At 37.1% G+C, this 15,960-nt stretch overlaps 2 protein-coding genes and 1 long non-coding RNA gene across 3 annotated transcripts; 2 read left to right on the plus strand and 1 right to left on the minus strand.

The window, feature by feature from the left end:
- The first annotated feature begins 2,217 nt into the window (after positions 1-2,217).
- LOC108865308 (transmembrane 9 superfamily member 8-like) lies at positions 2,218-5,617 on the plus strand. The gene is made up of 7 exons (XM_009360841.3): positions 2,218-2,510; positions 3,107-3,271; positions 3,360-3,469; positions 3,557-3,665; positions 3,755-3,867; positions 3,963-4,104; positions 4,333-5,617. The coding sequence occupies exons 1-7, from the start codon at positions 2,397-2,399 to the stop codon at positions 5,476-5,478; spliced, it is 1,899 nt and encodes a 632-aa protein (XP_009359116.2). The 5' UTR covers positions 2,218-2,396; the 3' UTR covers positions 5,479-5,617.
- A 2,898-nt stretch (positions 5,618-8,515) lies between these two features.
- Positions 8,516-11,113, minus strand: LOC125479299. Its single transcript, XR_007259919.1, has 3 exons — positions 10,198-11,113; positions 8,838-9,810; positions 8,516-8,795 (listed from the first exon to the last, which is right to left on the minus strand). It is a non-coding gene; the product is annotated as an uncharacterized LOC125479299 (long non-coding RNA).
- A 1,360-nt stretch (positions 11,114-12,473) lies between these two features.
- On the plus strand, positions 12,474-15,960 carry LOC103949729 (transmembrane 9 superfamily member 8). Its single transcript, XM_009360844.3, has 7 exons — positions 12,474-12,704; positions 13,325-13,489; positions 13,569-13,678; positions 13,774-13,882; positions 13,972-14,084; positions 14,195-14,348; positions 14,578-15,960. The coding sequence occupies exons 1-7, from the start codon at positions 12,591-12,593 to the stop codon at positions 15,733-15,735; spliced, it is 1,923 nt and encodes a 640-aa protein (XP_009359119.2). The 5' UTR covers positions 12,474-12,590; the 3' UTR covers positions 15,736-15,960.

Here is a 15,960-nt window from a genome sequence, read left to right on the forward strand (position 1 = left end):
ATTCGATATCAAGTGTCCATGGCGAAGGATTATTCGAGTTTCAGTCCGTTTCGTAGCACAGCAGGGAATTGAGCTCTATCTAATTAAGATATTTATGTATGAGGTCCAGATGTTAATCATATTTGTTTAATTTGCATATTTTTCTTCAGATGATTTCATGTTTAATTATGATGATTTAACTTCACCTGCATGCAGGACGGCTGTGTGAAAAGTTGTGATCGATGAACCATCAAGCAAAACTATTGTGCATTCATCCAACTGATTGCCGACAATTTTACGTAACTTCAGTTTCATTTTTTGGTTTACTCACAAAAACTATCGAAAAAAAATAGTTGGATATAATAGCTTTTGATCTTGTCAACTGATAATGATATTTACTTTTGATTTGATCAAAAAGAGTTTTACCAATTTCAATAAAATTAACTTTTAAATTTTATCGAATTAGATCTTTTAAATTTATATATCTAAAATATACTTATGAAGTTGTTCCAATTTATTGATTGATACTAACCTTAGATTCTTGCCCTTGAGCCAAAAGAGCCATTTTCATTTTTGAGTAATGTTCGATCGATTACATATTAATCAATATTCGATTGATATTCTAATCCATTAGTATGTATAACTACTCTTACGATACGAAATTCGATATCAAATTTCCAGGCCACATGCAGGATTTACTTATCTTAGTTGCGGAAGCTTTTTGCAGGACCTTCAAATGTCATCAAAACACCAAAAGTTTCTCGTGAGGTTTGGTGTTTGACTTTAATCTACATAATTTAGTTGTTTTTAATCCATCGATGGTTTCAGGGATTCTATCGAAGCAAAAAGCGTGATCTTGACCATCAACTCCCCCCACTGAATTTTCAAGTGAAATTTTGATCATATTCGCCGATGCCATGAGAACTTGCAGGCGTTGGAAAGTAATTCCTTAAAGCTCCTGTTAATGATACTAGATCCTTCATGGCCATTTTTCAACAGGTCAAATACAATCATGTGAACTTGTTTAAAAAATAAGGACACAACTAGAATATGACGATTAAAATCTAATAAATATTACATATATTAAAAATAATACTTCAAACTTACAATATAACAAAATACTCATATTTATCATATTCATTCACCGTACATAATGATTAAAACACAGACATAATAATTAACACTCATAATAGAAGTTTTGTTATTTACAAAATTGCCCCAAAATATCTTTCATATTTACAAAAGTGCCCTTGCCGTGTCTTGACCGTTTCTTGACGTGATATTAATCAAAGTAGGTTTATTTGTCCGAGACTCTAGCGTGACATTAATTGTATATTATTCGGAATATTTTTAAATGAAGTTGTTGAAACTAGCATTTCTTAATTTTCTTTGGTGACAAAAGAAAATTAAAGAATTAATTTCCTATTTCTAATTATCATTCTATCAATGTAAGAAATATTTGGAAACTTCCAAGTAATTGTAAAGAAATTAAAATATATTATTCATTCTTACCGTTAAGCAAAGTCGGCTGAAACGACTAGGACATATTATAATTGGGATTCATCAAAACCAGACTGGACGGTCTCTATCGAATTGACGTGGAGTTGAAATTAAGATGCAATAATAGACGTACGATTGATTTCGAGTTTTGACTTGATAACTTGGTCACTAATTACCATATAATCTGCGTAGAGCGTTGATTTCTTTTTTATCGTTCATGTGGTGCAGGGAAAGATGCAATGATGAAGATAGGTGCTTGATTGCTTTTCAACGAGCAATGTTATATTTATCACAATTTTTATATTATATTTGTATTATTTTTCTAATAGATGCATGATCTACCTGTATAGACAACTCTTATTTTTATTAAGAGTTGATACAAATACGGTATAAAAAAATATGATAAAGATAATATTTTTACTTTTTTACAGGTGTACGTTTGTGCAACGGTCGTATTTGTCTCCGATGCTTGACAACTTTCTTGACTGAAAACTGTATAATTTGTGAACTACCAATACCACACTTCCGAGCAAGGACATGATGGTCATTTTATTAGTCAATAAGAGTCGCCGTTGTTGTTGGGTCAGGTTGAAACTGATGGTAAACCTGACATTTACACTCCGACTCGTTAACTCGATTCGATTCACCCGTTTAAATTGGATAAAAATTATAAGATACATATAACAATTGCTAATAATTGTATGAACAGGGTTTATTTCTCTGTGCATTAATGTGTTTGTATAGCTCTACAGTTTACTCTTAGTGTAATATGTTAATAAAGATTTGATGTTTCGACGTCACAATTGTCAAACCGAGGCTTCAATGCCACGATAAAAGCTCCAACGTTAGCTTTTGACAGCATAAATTTCTCCAACTGACCTACACACCCCTCCTCTTCTCTCTCTCAGCCGGAGGCCATGGCATCTCGTAAATCCCCGGCAGTCCTGGCGATCTCTGCGATCTTCTTACTCTTAGTGCATGGCGCCCGTTCCTTCTACCTCCCCGGCGTCACTCCGCAGGACTTCTCCAAGGTCAGCTCTCAATCGCCTACAAATCCAATCTGTAGTTTCATTTAATTTCGATTTTTTGTAGAAATTGTATGTGTTTGTGTATTAAATGAGTGATCAGTGTGTTCCTTTTCGAATCTGTGACTGTGACCTAGTGTTAGGTTTGGTCTGTTTGGTTGCCGAGAAAATGGAGGAAGATAGAAGGATTGGAGAGTAGGTTATCGTGAATACGATTGGTTGCTACTTTGCTATTGAAATGATCGTCGAATTAGGTTTAGTTGACCTCATCATATTTCAAATCTTGAGATTTGTAGGTTTTGATATATGTTCTTGTGCTCTGCATATTTCTTTGATTTGCTTAGGCTGTGTTTTATTAATACCTTGATGCGTAGAGTAATTCCCGGCGCATCTGTTCTTGGTTGGTCCAACATCGATCTGTATATGCCCTAACTCCTAAGCAAGTACTCTAAGAAGATCGTCATTTAGTTTCACTGGATTACAAATGCTGTCCGTGGAATTTGAATGACTTCTTGTAAATTAGATTTGAAATTCCGTCGTTGTTTTACTTTACTTGACTGAGAAGCAAAGTGCTTTGCCTCGCGGAATTTGAATTATTGCAGGGAGATCGTTTGAAGGTTAAAGTGAACACACTGACTTCTACAAAGACTCAGCTTCCTTACTCATATTACTCTCTCCCTTACTGCCGACCTGAGAGAATCGTCGACAGTATAGAGAATCTTGGGGAAGTGCTCCATGGTGACCGGATCGAGAACTCCCCCTATGTGGTTAGTGTTATTGCACTTGTACAACTCTAAAAACTCTAAGCCTACTTGTTTCTCCTATGTTCGTAAACTTACAATCGGACTTGTGCAGTTTAGTATGCGGGAGCCTCAGATGTGCAACATTGTCTGCCGGATAATACCTAATGCCAAATTTGTAAAGGAGTTTAAGGAGAAGATAGATGATGAGTACCGAGTGAACATGTATTTTTCTGAATGATTTATTCTTTTATATTAGAGGAACTGAAACGAAGTCGCATATCTTATTAAGACTGTCTTTTTCTATGACAGGATCCTTGATAATCTACCTCTAGTCATTCCGATTCAAAGGCCAGACCAAGAAGCTCCTACTGTTTATCAGCTTGGATTCCATGTTGGGCTCAAAGGCCATTATGCTGGGGTATGTCCATCATTTGTTGGCACCAAATAATTTTCTTATTCGGGGATGATTATGTTTTTCTCTTTCTTACGCTATGTTATTGGGCTCAGAGCAAAGAAGAGAAATACTTCATCCACAACCATCTGGCATTTACCGTGAAGTACCATAAAGATATGCGAACTGGAACAGCAAGAATTGTGGGATTTGAGGTTAAACCATTCAGGTCAGTTTTTTTCAGGGCGTTCCCTTTCTCCTGCATGATTCCTTCTTGCTGAATCTTCTTTCTAAAGTATCAGTTTGACTGTTGAATGTCCACAGTGTTAAACATGAATTTGAAGGGAAATGGAATGAGTTAACTACCTGTGACCCCCATTCGAAACACTTTGTTCTTAATTCTAACTCTCCTCAAGAGGTTGCCGAAAAGCAAGAAATTGTATTTACCTATGATGTTGAATTCCAGGTGAGCTCATTAATTTAAAATTTTACTTGGTATTTTCTCATGGGAGAATTATAACTCATAATTTACTGTCTACTGTTTGCTTATTATAGCATCATTTATTTGTGTCATGAACTACTATCGTATGTCTATTGCCCTAATATTTCTGATGTAACGGTGTTGAACATACTTTGTCATTTGTGATGAACTAGTCATCTCATCGGATACTTCTTTTCATGTCTACCTGTTTAGGAGAGTGATGTGAAGTGGGCTTCTAGATGGGATGCTTATCTACGGATGAGTGACGACCAAATCCATTGGTTTTCAATTGTCAACTCATTAGTTAATGTCCTCTTCCTTTCGTGTATGGTAGCGATGATTATGTTAAGAACACTCTATCGTGATATCTCCAAGGATAATGAACTTGAGACCCAGGAAGAAGCGCATGAAGAAACAGGATGGAAACTTATCCATGGGGATGTCTTCAGGGCTCCAAATAATTTTGAATTGCTCTGTGTACATGTTGGAACTGGTGCTCAATTGTTTGGAATGATACTGGTGACAATGATATTTGCTGTCCTTGGCTTCCTCTCCCCATCTAACCGGGGTGGTCTTATGACCACAATGCTCTTGCTTTTTGTCTTCATGGGACTTTTCGCCGGTTATGCCTCAGTTCGCTTGTACAAGATGTTTCAGGGTACAGAATGGATGAAAATCGCATTCAGGACTGCAGTCATGTTCCCAGCAACTATCTCTGCCATTTTCATTGTCTTGAACACTCTGATTTGGGGCCAGAACTCATCTGGAGCTGTGCCATTTGGCACAATGTTGACCCTGGTCTATTTTTGGTTCGGAATCTCAGTCCCACTTGTATTTGTGGGAGGCTATGTTGGGTTCAGGAAGTCAGCACTTGAGGATCCAGTAAAGACAAACAAAGTCCCAAGACAGATCCCAGAACAGGCCTGGTACATGAACCCAGTTTTCTCAATTCTAGTAGGAGGGATCCTCACATTCGGAGCGGTTTTCAACGAACTATACTTCATCCTCACTTCGATTTGGCTGAACCAGTTCTACTACATGTTTGGTTTCCTCTTCTTGGTCTTCATCATCCTCATCATCACGTGCGCCGAGATCACCATCGTCCTCTGCTACTTCCAGTTGTGCAGCGAGGATTACTTGTGGTGGTGGAGATCATACCTCACATCCGGCTCACCGGCTCTGTACCTCTTCCTCTACGCCACATTCTACTTCTTCACAAAGCTCGAAATCACAAAGCTGGTCTCGGTCCTCTTATACTTCGGGTACATGCTCATCGCTTCTTATGCATTCTTTGTTGTCACCGGAACAATCGGCTTCTACGCCTGCTTTTGGTTCACGAGGCTCATCTACTCACCGTAATCCAAATGCTTTTGGTTCACTGAGGTTGTCGTTGTAAAGCAAACTTTATCTTGATCTAGACGTTTTCCTACAGTAGTAGTCTCGATTTGCTAGTAAAAACCTTGTTTGTGAAATATAATCAAAATTTATACTTCGTTATGATAGAGAAGATTGAAACAAAACTCATCGTATTCCAAATTTATGATTGATTCTTCAGCTGATGAGTTTATCGTCATCCACTATTGTAATTTTCAGTGTAATTTGTTCAAACCATTATATAATCTGCCCACAGCGCAGTTAGATTAAGGTTAATCAGATTGAGATTCTCTCAGGATTGAAGACTCCAAAATCCAGATCGTCTAAGAGAGATATCTGCACAAGGTCTAGACAATTTAAGTTTTTGAGGTACATCTGACTGCAAGTTAATCCACCAACAAGAAGCAGTCACGAGTGAATTGGTCAAGCAAACCTAATTCAAACGCCTAATTTTCCTTTTCCTTCCTTGAATTTATTTTTTCTTTTCTTTTAACAAAACAACCTTGAAGCTTCGATCTTAAGCTTCAAACTTCATGCACATGGTTGTACGTGTGTGACATTTTGGATCCTAGGCAATGGTTTATTTTGGCAAACGTAGAAATCTGTCCATATTAAAACATTTCGTCTTTCAAAAAGAAAAAAAAAATCAATAAAAGAAGAACGAAGAATCAAGCTCACTTACCTATCGAGTGAGCTTGATTCTTCTTCCTAAGAGCATTTCCCGCCTACGCCAATTAGTTGGATAATTGGGCAAAATCGTCCAAAAGAAGGAAAAAGATGATCTAGGTCACACCCAAAAGTCGGACAATTGAATGGACCTAACCCCACTCGACCGGTCAATCCGACGATCATTGCCTGACCTTGTGCCCAAGTGATTTGATGTCATGTTGACGTCAACCATGACTAAAACAGAGGGGATGGAGAAGGATTATCGCCTGACCTTGTGCCCAAGTCTCCAGCTCCTTCTTCAACAACCTTGGCCGCTTAGACGATTTCTTGGTTGGATTTGAGTGTGTTAAACCTAGCACAGTTCGGATTTTACTAAAGTATGTATAATGCTCACACTTGATTACTTTAACTATTTAAGATAGTGAATGAGATATGGATCATACATGCATCAACGACATGAATATACAACTGAGTCTAGCACAACTCAAACAATCAATATAGTTTTTCCAATGTTGATTCACATGTTTAAGGCACATATATTTGTTCATGATGTAAACTCGTGGCTCTCCTCTAAAGTAGAAATTAGTAGTGGCGCGAACCTACCATCATAAAGTAATGATATATATATATATATATATATATATATATATATGATAGAAAGGAAGAAAGAAAATATGAGGGTCCCAAGCCAATACAACTTCATAGAGAGGAGGGGTTTGATCGTTGATGTGCTTTTTTGCTTGGCAAATAGGGCAATGTGGGGGACTATATATGCCTTTGGTGTGTTTTGAAGAATATAAGTTGCACGTTTTGGGTTTGATTGATGGTGTTTGGGTTCACGTTAGAAGATTTTGTCCAGGTTTTATTGCTCTTAAAGCTCGACATTTACTTACCCACATATCAACCTCTGCTTCCCCTCCCTCCCTCTTTCACGTACACACGCTATAGCGTGAGAATGAAATTTGGCTCGTGTTCTGAACCCTAAGTAACCGAAATCCGAAATCATATGTGGGGGTGATCATCGAACTGTGTTCGTGTTACTTATTTATAATTGTGTTGTGTTTGTGTCAAGTATGTGTTGATCAATATAATAGAACAGTAGAATAATTCATACTACTCATAGGAAAAGGAGAAAAGTTGTGTTAATCATGTCTCGTCACGTCATATATTCGGACGGGTTTTGAGTCGTGTTAATGTGCCTTGTGTGAAATTTTTTTGGTAAATTGAAATAGTTTACGCTTAGAGTCATAATCATGTCATTTAAACCTAGATCGGGAAGGTTCAATTGGACTGCTTTCAACAAATTAAATGTTAATATAATATGAATTTTTTAATATTTATTGATATTTTCGGTTTGATTTGGTGCTTGGTTTGGTTGAGCGGTTTTTCTGTCCACACCCATTTATGAGAATTCAAACTTAAACATCGACTAAGTTTACAATTCATTTCATACTCACATATATGCTATTTACAAATCATTTCACACTCACTTTCTTTGTCCGTCCATCAAGTAGGAAGAGTGATTTTGTGTGGGTTCTTTTGCTTGTTTTGGTACAAGTAGATGAAGATGATGAACGTCCACTTCAAGTCATTACTCCCAAAGGATATTGGACAAGTAAACGATGCTTATCCTTCCCCTCCTTTTGTTCAAGTGGATGCATTCTCCATGCAAAGAACAAGAACCTCCTTGACTTGGGGAGGAGGGGATTAGAGAACAAACTGACAATTGTGCAACTTATATGCCAATGAAAAAGCCAATCCTATGACGCATGGTACGATAATGTTAAAGTTTTAGAGAGACGGGCTGCAATCTACCATTAATAGAATCGATATTGTCTCTAATGAATCATCTATGCAATCGATAGGTTTGGAGTTTCTATGCAAAAGGCCTCCTACAATTAGAAGTGGAACCATTTTACATAAGTTATGGTTTGTTTTTGTAAGATAGCCCATGTAAAACTTTTTACTTTATTCAGCACGCCCCCTCACGTTGAACCACTTTGGAGTGGGTCGGATGGAGAGCTACATTGATCATGTTTGTAAGTGAACTCAATAATTTGAGAACAAATCTGAAAATGCGCTTTGATACTATGCTAAAATATTTGAGAATGTTTGTGTATATTGTACTCCGTTATGGAGGAAAATATATATCTCAAAAGGCCTACAAAACTTGGGCACCAACTAAGGGCCCAACCCTAGTTCCTAGATTGGCAGCAAAACCAAACTTTCAACACCACACTGACGAGAGATTTTTTTAGTGTGATCGGCACACGATGTGGTATACCATATGTCATTATACAAATGGTGAAATTTATGTGTTAAAAATAACTAAAAGTGTTTTTAGAAAAAAATATTTTTGGATTCCAAAAGCACTTTAAAGTGCTTTTTCAAGATTCGCTTGCATTTTTATTAAAGATTGGTTCCAAAAATCATTTTCACCAAAGATAACTTTTTGTCACACCCCAAGTTCGAAAATAAGGATGATAATCGAATTAGGGCATGAATAGTATCTTAGAAAAAAAAAATTAATATTACAACAAAAGTATGATGGAACCAGAGCCATCTAAAAGTTCACTTAGACCTGTTTATTTAATACATCATGAGTTTAAAGAGTGCAACTCTTACAACACACTCTTAAGATACAAAGACACTTTATTTTAATTACAACTAGGAACCAACACACACATGATATGGCTATTCATTTAGAGATAGGTCATCATCAAGTTCCCCCATACTAGTACATGCAATAGCTAATAGGGTGTGAGCATTTTATGCCCAATAGGAACCATATACCCTTCAAGTTCATTTATCATAGTTAATCAAAGTGCCATGCATCAAACAATACGGTAAAATACAAATGATATGACAAAGAAGTACCCATGAACTCACTCCCTTCTAATCCCGCTAACTTATATTTATGGCATCCAAACCTGCATATCTCATACTATGCTTATACCTCTTGGTTTCAAACACCATAGAATATAAGTTAACTCTCATTCCTCCCTTAACCCTGAATTTTATTAGTAGTTTCAGTTTCATTAACATGGGCCCTTCCCCCGACGCCCAACTATACGTTCAAACCCTTCACCCGACGCTTGAACATATATAAGTTTTCAACACTTTGTTTAACCAACTTTACACAACCCAACACTTGACTCTATAACATGTAATGCAACCTGAACATTTTGATTTCAAATACAATTGTAAACCTCAACATATTCAATCCATCAATTTTACATAGCTCAACCATTCATCAAAACATAACAGCATTTAACATAGCCAATGTATAAAATACACCGGAAAAGAGACCATCAACCCATAACACAACCATGAAAATCAAAAGATCCAATTTCATCCAAACATTTCACTACTACTATAATAGATATAAGTACTAATATCACAAAGATTAAACATGATATAGACCTATCATCGGGAAATAGAGTCCCTACCTCGAGTCTAGCTAACTAGAATACCTCTCTAAGCCTCCGAAGTGTCCGGAGTCACTCCCAGGCCAAAAATCACATAAATAATAATAAAAGTTAGCATAAAACTAGAATGAAGATTCAATTTCAGCCTATCAAAAGTTTACTCAAATATACCCCAGTCACAACCTCGTGATGAACCAAGCTTCATTTTCATCCCTCAAAACTGCATGGAAAATGATGAAATTACTTGGATTTTAAATCTTAACAAACCTAGTTTCTAATCTAATAAGAATTTCTCAAAACGGATTTAAGAAAAGAAAATAATCAAGCTCCAAAGTAGAGTTCACAAACAATTTTTTTGCAAAAAATCTGCAGATTTCCAGATTTTTTTCACATTTCCAATCATTTTTTGTCCATAAAAGATCTCAACCAAAATCAGTGAAATAAATTGGGCTTTGTTCCTTGTCATGCCTAATTTCAAATATATAAGAAGACTTTTAAAAGCATGTAATGGATTGAGAGAAAACAAGAGCCAAAGTGAGGCTCACGAACTGCATGTTTCTAGAAATCAAAGTTGCAGTGGTAAGAAAATTAACAAATTTAAGCTAACCTTTTGTACCAATTGAAAAACACACCTGGCACCCTCTCAGTTCCCCTCTTCCGATTTCCTACTTTTCCCTTTCCAAAAGCTCTCGTTCTCCTCTAGTTCTTCAGTGAGAGTTAGAAATGCTCTCCCTAATCCCATCATTGCATCTTTGTTTTAGATGCTTACTCACTCCCCCTAGACTACCCACATCACCCCCAACATTTATGGATAGAATTTGATTATCTTGGTTTCCCACCGTGTGATGGTTGGGAAGAAGAAGAAAAGTTGGGATGTCTACACGTATAGATCATCTTTTGTCTGTTTCTTTGTTTTTTTTTTTAATATTTCAAAGCTAAAATAATCTTACTCCTATAATTTATATATATATATATATATTTTTTTTTTTCCAAGTGTTACACTTTTAACCATTTTAAAAGTACTTCCAAACAAGCTTTTGATATGATTGAAGTTGTGTTTAACTCTAATCCTATTGAGTCACACACCATAATTGAGACTGGTAAGACATAATAATATATCAGACCGTCACCCAGTTTGGAAAATCTTATCTCAGCATATACAAATTCACTAAACATCGACATTGATGCTAGACTAAATCTAAAATAGTTAAATCTAAGTCAAGCCATCAGAAGAGGACCATAACATGATATGATTTTGCATGAAAAAACTTAGGACATCTCCAACCAAAGGAGGGCCAGAGGGCTTGTTTTAGCCCTCTGGCCCTTCAAGAAATTAATTTTTTTAATGAACAATGCAGGGTCATATTTCTTACCATCTCCAATCGAGGGCCAACGGGCCATAGGACCAAACATAACCCTGTCACAAAAAACCATCTCCAACCGAGGACCAAAGGGCCAAACATAATTTATTATTTAAATTTAAAAATTACAACAACTTAAATTTATAGGAAAAAAAATTGTAAAAAAAAAAAAAAAAAAAAAAAAAAACGGCTAGCTGACGTCAGCTAGTTACTGATGCATTCAAATTGTGGCCCAGCTGGCTAGCTAGGTTGGGCCAGCTGGTTGGCCCTTTGACCCTTTTTTGTCCAGTGGCACCTACGAGCTCTTTGGCCTAGCCCTCGGTCGGAGACGGTTTTCGGAGTATTTTCGGCCCTCTAGCCCTCTGGACCCTTTAGTTGGAGATAGCCTTAAGGGTTTTAGTCGAGCCTTCTCGAGTTCAGTATGTGATAAGAACATGTTTCTTAACACATCGGCGTAAGTGTCCAATTGCAAAACTTGCCTAACACGTAAATATATAATATTTATTTATTTATTTTTCATTAAATTGGATAGATGAATAAAAAACAAGGGAATAAATAAATAAAAATTGGAAAAAGAAAAAAAAAATCAGTAGTGCATTAAATTGGATATATCGGTGTCCTACTCATATCTCCTATTTCCATATTCAAACCAAAATTTCAGGTATGCACTAAAGTGGCATACACATTGGTTTCACGTAACATTCATATATAGTTGATAAAAAAATACAAACGACAAGTCGTTGCGTTAACATAAAAGGGAAGGAAAGCTAGAAAGAAAGGAATTCCTAGCAAATTAGAAAATTCATTAAAAGGAAACGGATCTAATCAAATAGTGAAAATGAATTATTTACCCATTTGTGATTATCCATATTTTTACCATCTATATATGTCCTAATCAAAATATTTCAATTTCTCAACTATCATATAAATATTGTTCATGAAAAACAAAATCAATCAAGTCTGAGATCGTCATGTTAACGGTCTTAAAGTAGTAATATATCGTTTGAAAAAACATTAATCAACTCAGAGATCATACAGTCATATTCACCATCTTAATAAAATAAATCAATAAAATATTTGAAACACAAAATGTTGTGCGTGAGCAAAGTCTTATACCCCAAGACAATCCATCATTAAATGATCTCAAACTTGATCTTTACATAACGATTAATAAAATTAGCATGTATGACATGTATACAGCAAAAATTTGTTAATCACGATCATATGAAATAGTTCACAATGCTCAGGCCGGGCTTTATACCATAGTGGATTTCCTTTATAATCCAGAAAATGGATAACGTGCCTTAAAAATTTTATTATTATTTTTATTTGCACCGTCATTTGTATTATCTATCATATAATAAAACCTATACACGGATTTCACAGGAGAGAGAACCCGGAGTCCACCCACCTTGTAAGCTTCCAGTCCCCTCCCTCCCCTGTCCCCTTTTTAATATATATTTTTCCTTCAACTCTAATTTTTTTATTTTTTAGTTAAAATTTTATTTTATTTCTACGCAACAGACAAATACGAATCCAACTATTAAACACCATTACACCAACCAATAAACTAACTCCTCCTCCTTCGCCTCCTCCTCCAGATCTACACACCCCTCCTCTTCTCTCTCAGTTGGAGGCCATGGCATCTCATAGATCCCTGGCGGTCCTGGCGATCTCTGCGATCTTCTTACTTCTCGTCCATGGCGCCCACTCCTTCTACCTCCCCGGCGTCGCTCCGGAGGACTTCATCAAGGTCAGCTCCTAATCGCCGACAAATCTAATCCGTAATTTCATTTAATTTCGATTTTTTGTTGAAATTTTACGTGTTTGTGTATGAAATGAGTGATCTGCGTGTTCGCTGTTCGGATCTGTGACCTAGTGTTAGGTTTCGTCCGTTTGGTTGCCGAGAAAATGGAGGAAAATAGAAGGAGAGGAGATTAGGTTATCGTGAATTCGATTGGGTGCTGCTTTTCTATTGAAATGATTGTCGAATTAGGTTTAGTTGACCTTTCAAATCTTGAGATTTGTAGGTTTTGATACGTGTTCTTTTGCTTTGTATATTTCTTCGATTTTCTTAGGATGTGTTTTATTAATACTTTGATGCGTAGAGCAATGTAAGTGTGAGAGTAATTCGCGGCACATCAGATCTCGGTTGGTCCGATATCGATCTGTATATGCCCTAAGCAAGTACTGTAAGAAGATCGTCATTTAGGTTTCACCGGATTACAAATGTTGATTGTGGAATTTGAATTATTTCTCGTAAATCAGATTTGAAATTTTGTCATTGTTTTACTTCACTTGACTGAGACGCAAAGTGCTTTGCCTCGGTGGATGCTTTGTGTTAATTTCGATATCTTGGATCTTTCAATGCAGGGAGATGATTTGAAAGTTAAAGTGAACAAATTGACTTCTACAAAGACTCAGCTTCCGTACTCATATTACTCTCTCCCTTACTGCAAACCTGATAAAATTTTGGACAGTACAGAGAATCTTGGGGAAGTGCTCCGTGGTGACCGGATCGAGAACTCCCCCTATGTGGTTTGTGTTATTTCACTTGTACAACGCTATGGCTACTTGTTTCTCCTATGTTCATATACTTACAACGGGATTTGTGTAGTTTAAAATGCGGGAGCCTCAGATGTGCAACATTGTCTGCCGGTTAACACCTGATGCCAAAATTGTAAAGCAGTTTAAGGAGAAGATAGATGACGAGTATCGAGTGAACATGTATTTTTCTGACACTTTAAATGATTTATTCTTTTATATTAGAGGAACTGAAACGAAGTCGCATATCTTATTAAGACTTTCTTTTTCTATGACAGGATCCTTGATAATCTACCTCTAGTCGTTCCCATTCAAAGGGCAGACCAAGAAGCTCCTACTGTTTATCAGCTTGGATTCCATGTTGGGCTCAAAGGCCATTATACTGGGGTATGTCCATTATTTGTTGGCACCAAATAACTTTCTTATTCGGGGATGATTATGTTTTTCTCTTTCTTACGCTATGTTATTGTGCTCAGAGCAAAGAAGAGAAATACTTCATCCACAACCATCTGGCATTTACTGTGAAGTACCATAGAGATTCGCAAACTGAAACAGCAAGAATCGTGGGATTTGAGGTTAAACCATTCAGGTCGGTTTTTCCAGGGCGTTGCTTTTCTCTTGAATGATTCCTTCTTGTGGAATCTTCATTCTAAATTATCAGTTGGTAATATGGTTTGTTTGTCTGTTGAATGTCCACAGTGTTAAACATGAATATGAAGGGAAATGGAATGATGCAAAGACTCGTTTAACTACCTGTGACCCCCATTCGAAACACACTGTTGTTAATTCTAACTCTCCTCAAGAGGTTGCCGAAAAGCAAGAAATCGTGTTTACCTATGATGTTGAATTCCAGGTGAGCTCATTAATTTAAAATTTTACTTGGTATTTTCTCATAGGAGAATTATAATTCATAATTTACTGTCTACTGTTTGCTTATTATAGCATCATTTATTTGTGTCATGAACTAATATTGAATGTCCATTTAACTAATATTTCTGATGTAAATGTTGTTGTACATACTTTGTGATTTGTGAGGAACTAGTCGTCTCATAGGATACTTCTTTTCATGTCTACTTGTTTAGGAGAGTGATGTGAAGTGGGCTTCTAGATGGGATGCTTATCTACTGATGAGTGACGACCAAATCCATTGGTTTTCAATTGTCAACTCATTGATGATTGTCCTCTTCCTTTCGGGTATGGTAGCGATGATTATGCTAAGAACACTTTACCGTGATATCTCCAAGTATAATGAACTTGAGACCCAGGAAGAAGCGCAAGAAGAGACAGGATGGAAACTTGTCCATGGGGATGTTTTCAGGGCTCCAAATAACTCTGAATTGCTCTGTGTATACGTTGGAACTGGCGTTCAGTTCTTCGGAATGATACTGGTGACGATGATCTTTGCTGTCCTTGGCTTCCTCTCCCCATCTAACCGGGGTGGTCTTATGACCGCAATGCTCTTGCTTTTTGTCTTCATGGGAATTTTCGCTGGTTACGCCTCTGTTCGCTTGTACAAGATGTTTAAAGGTGCAGAATGGAAGAAAATTGCATTCAGGACTGCAGTCATGTTCCCAGCAACTGTCTCTGCCATTTTCATTGTCTTGAACACTCTGATTTGGGGCCAGAAATCATCTGGAGCTGTGCCATTTGGCACAATGTTTGCCCTGGTCTTTTTATGGTTCGGAATCTCAGTCCCACTCGTATTTGTGGGAGGCTATGTTGGGTTCAGGAAGCCAGCACTTGAGGATCCAGTGAAGACAAACAAAATCCCAAGACAGATCCCAGAACAGGCCTGGTACATGAACCCAGTTTTCTCAATTCTAATCGGAGGGATCCTCCCATTTGGAGCAGTGTTCATCGAACTATTCTTCATCCTCACTTCGATTTGGCTGAACCAGTTCTACTACATCTTTGGTTTCCTCTTCTTGGTCTTCATCATCCTCATCATCACATGCGCCGAGATCACCATCGTCCTCTGCTACTTCCAGTTGTGCAGCGAGGATTACTTGTGGTGGTGGAGATCATATCTCACATCCGGCTCATCAGCTCTGTACCTGTTCCTCTACGCCACATTCTACTTCTTCACAAAGCTTGAAATCACAAAGCTGGTCTCGGCCCTCTTATACTTCGGATACATGCTCATTGCATCGTATGCATTCTTTGTTGTCACCGGAACCATCGGCTTCTACGCCTGCTTTTGGTTCACGAGGCTCATCTACTCATCGGTGAAGATCGACTAAACTCAAGACCGGGTCTCGGCAAGGTGTGATCTCCTCTCTCCCCCCCTCCGGAAGATGCGAACAGATGATAATCTCTCTGAAGTAGTGTAAGATTTTGCAGTTAACTTTGGATTATTGTGCTTTCGAAATGTATCTTATTTGTGCTCATTTTTGAACCATGACAAAAGCCGACAACGTTATATTTACTGTTAGAGTATATTTCTATTTGTTTATTTTTCAAGGCTA

The sequence above is a fragment of a genome, unplaced genomic scaffold (assembly GCF_019419815.1).
Source record: "Pyrus x bretschneideri cultivar Hongxiangsu unplaced genomic scaffold, Pyrus_bretschneideri_v1 Contig28, whole genome shotgun sequence".
NCBI classification, from domain to species: Eukaryota; Viridiplantae; Streptophyta; class Magnoliopsida; order Rosales; family Rosaceae; genus Pyrus; species Pyrus x bretschneideri.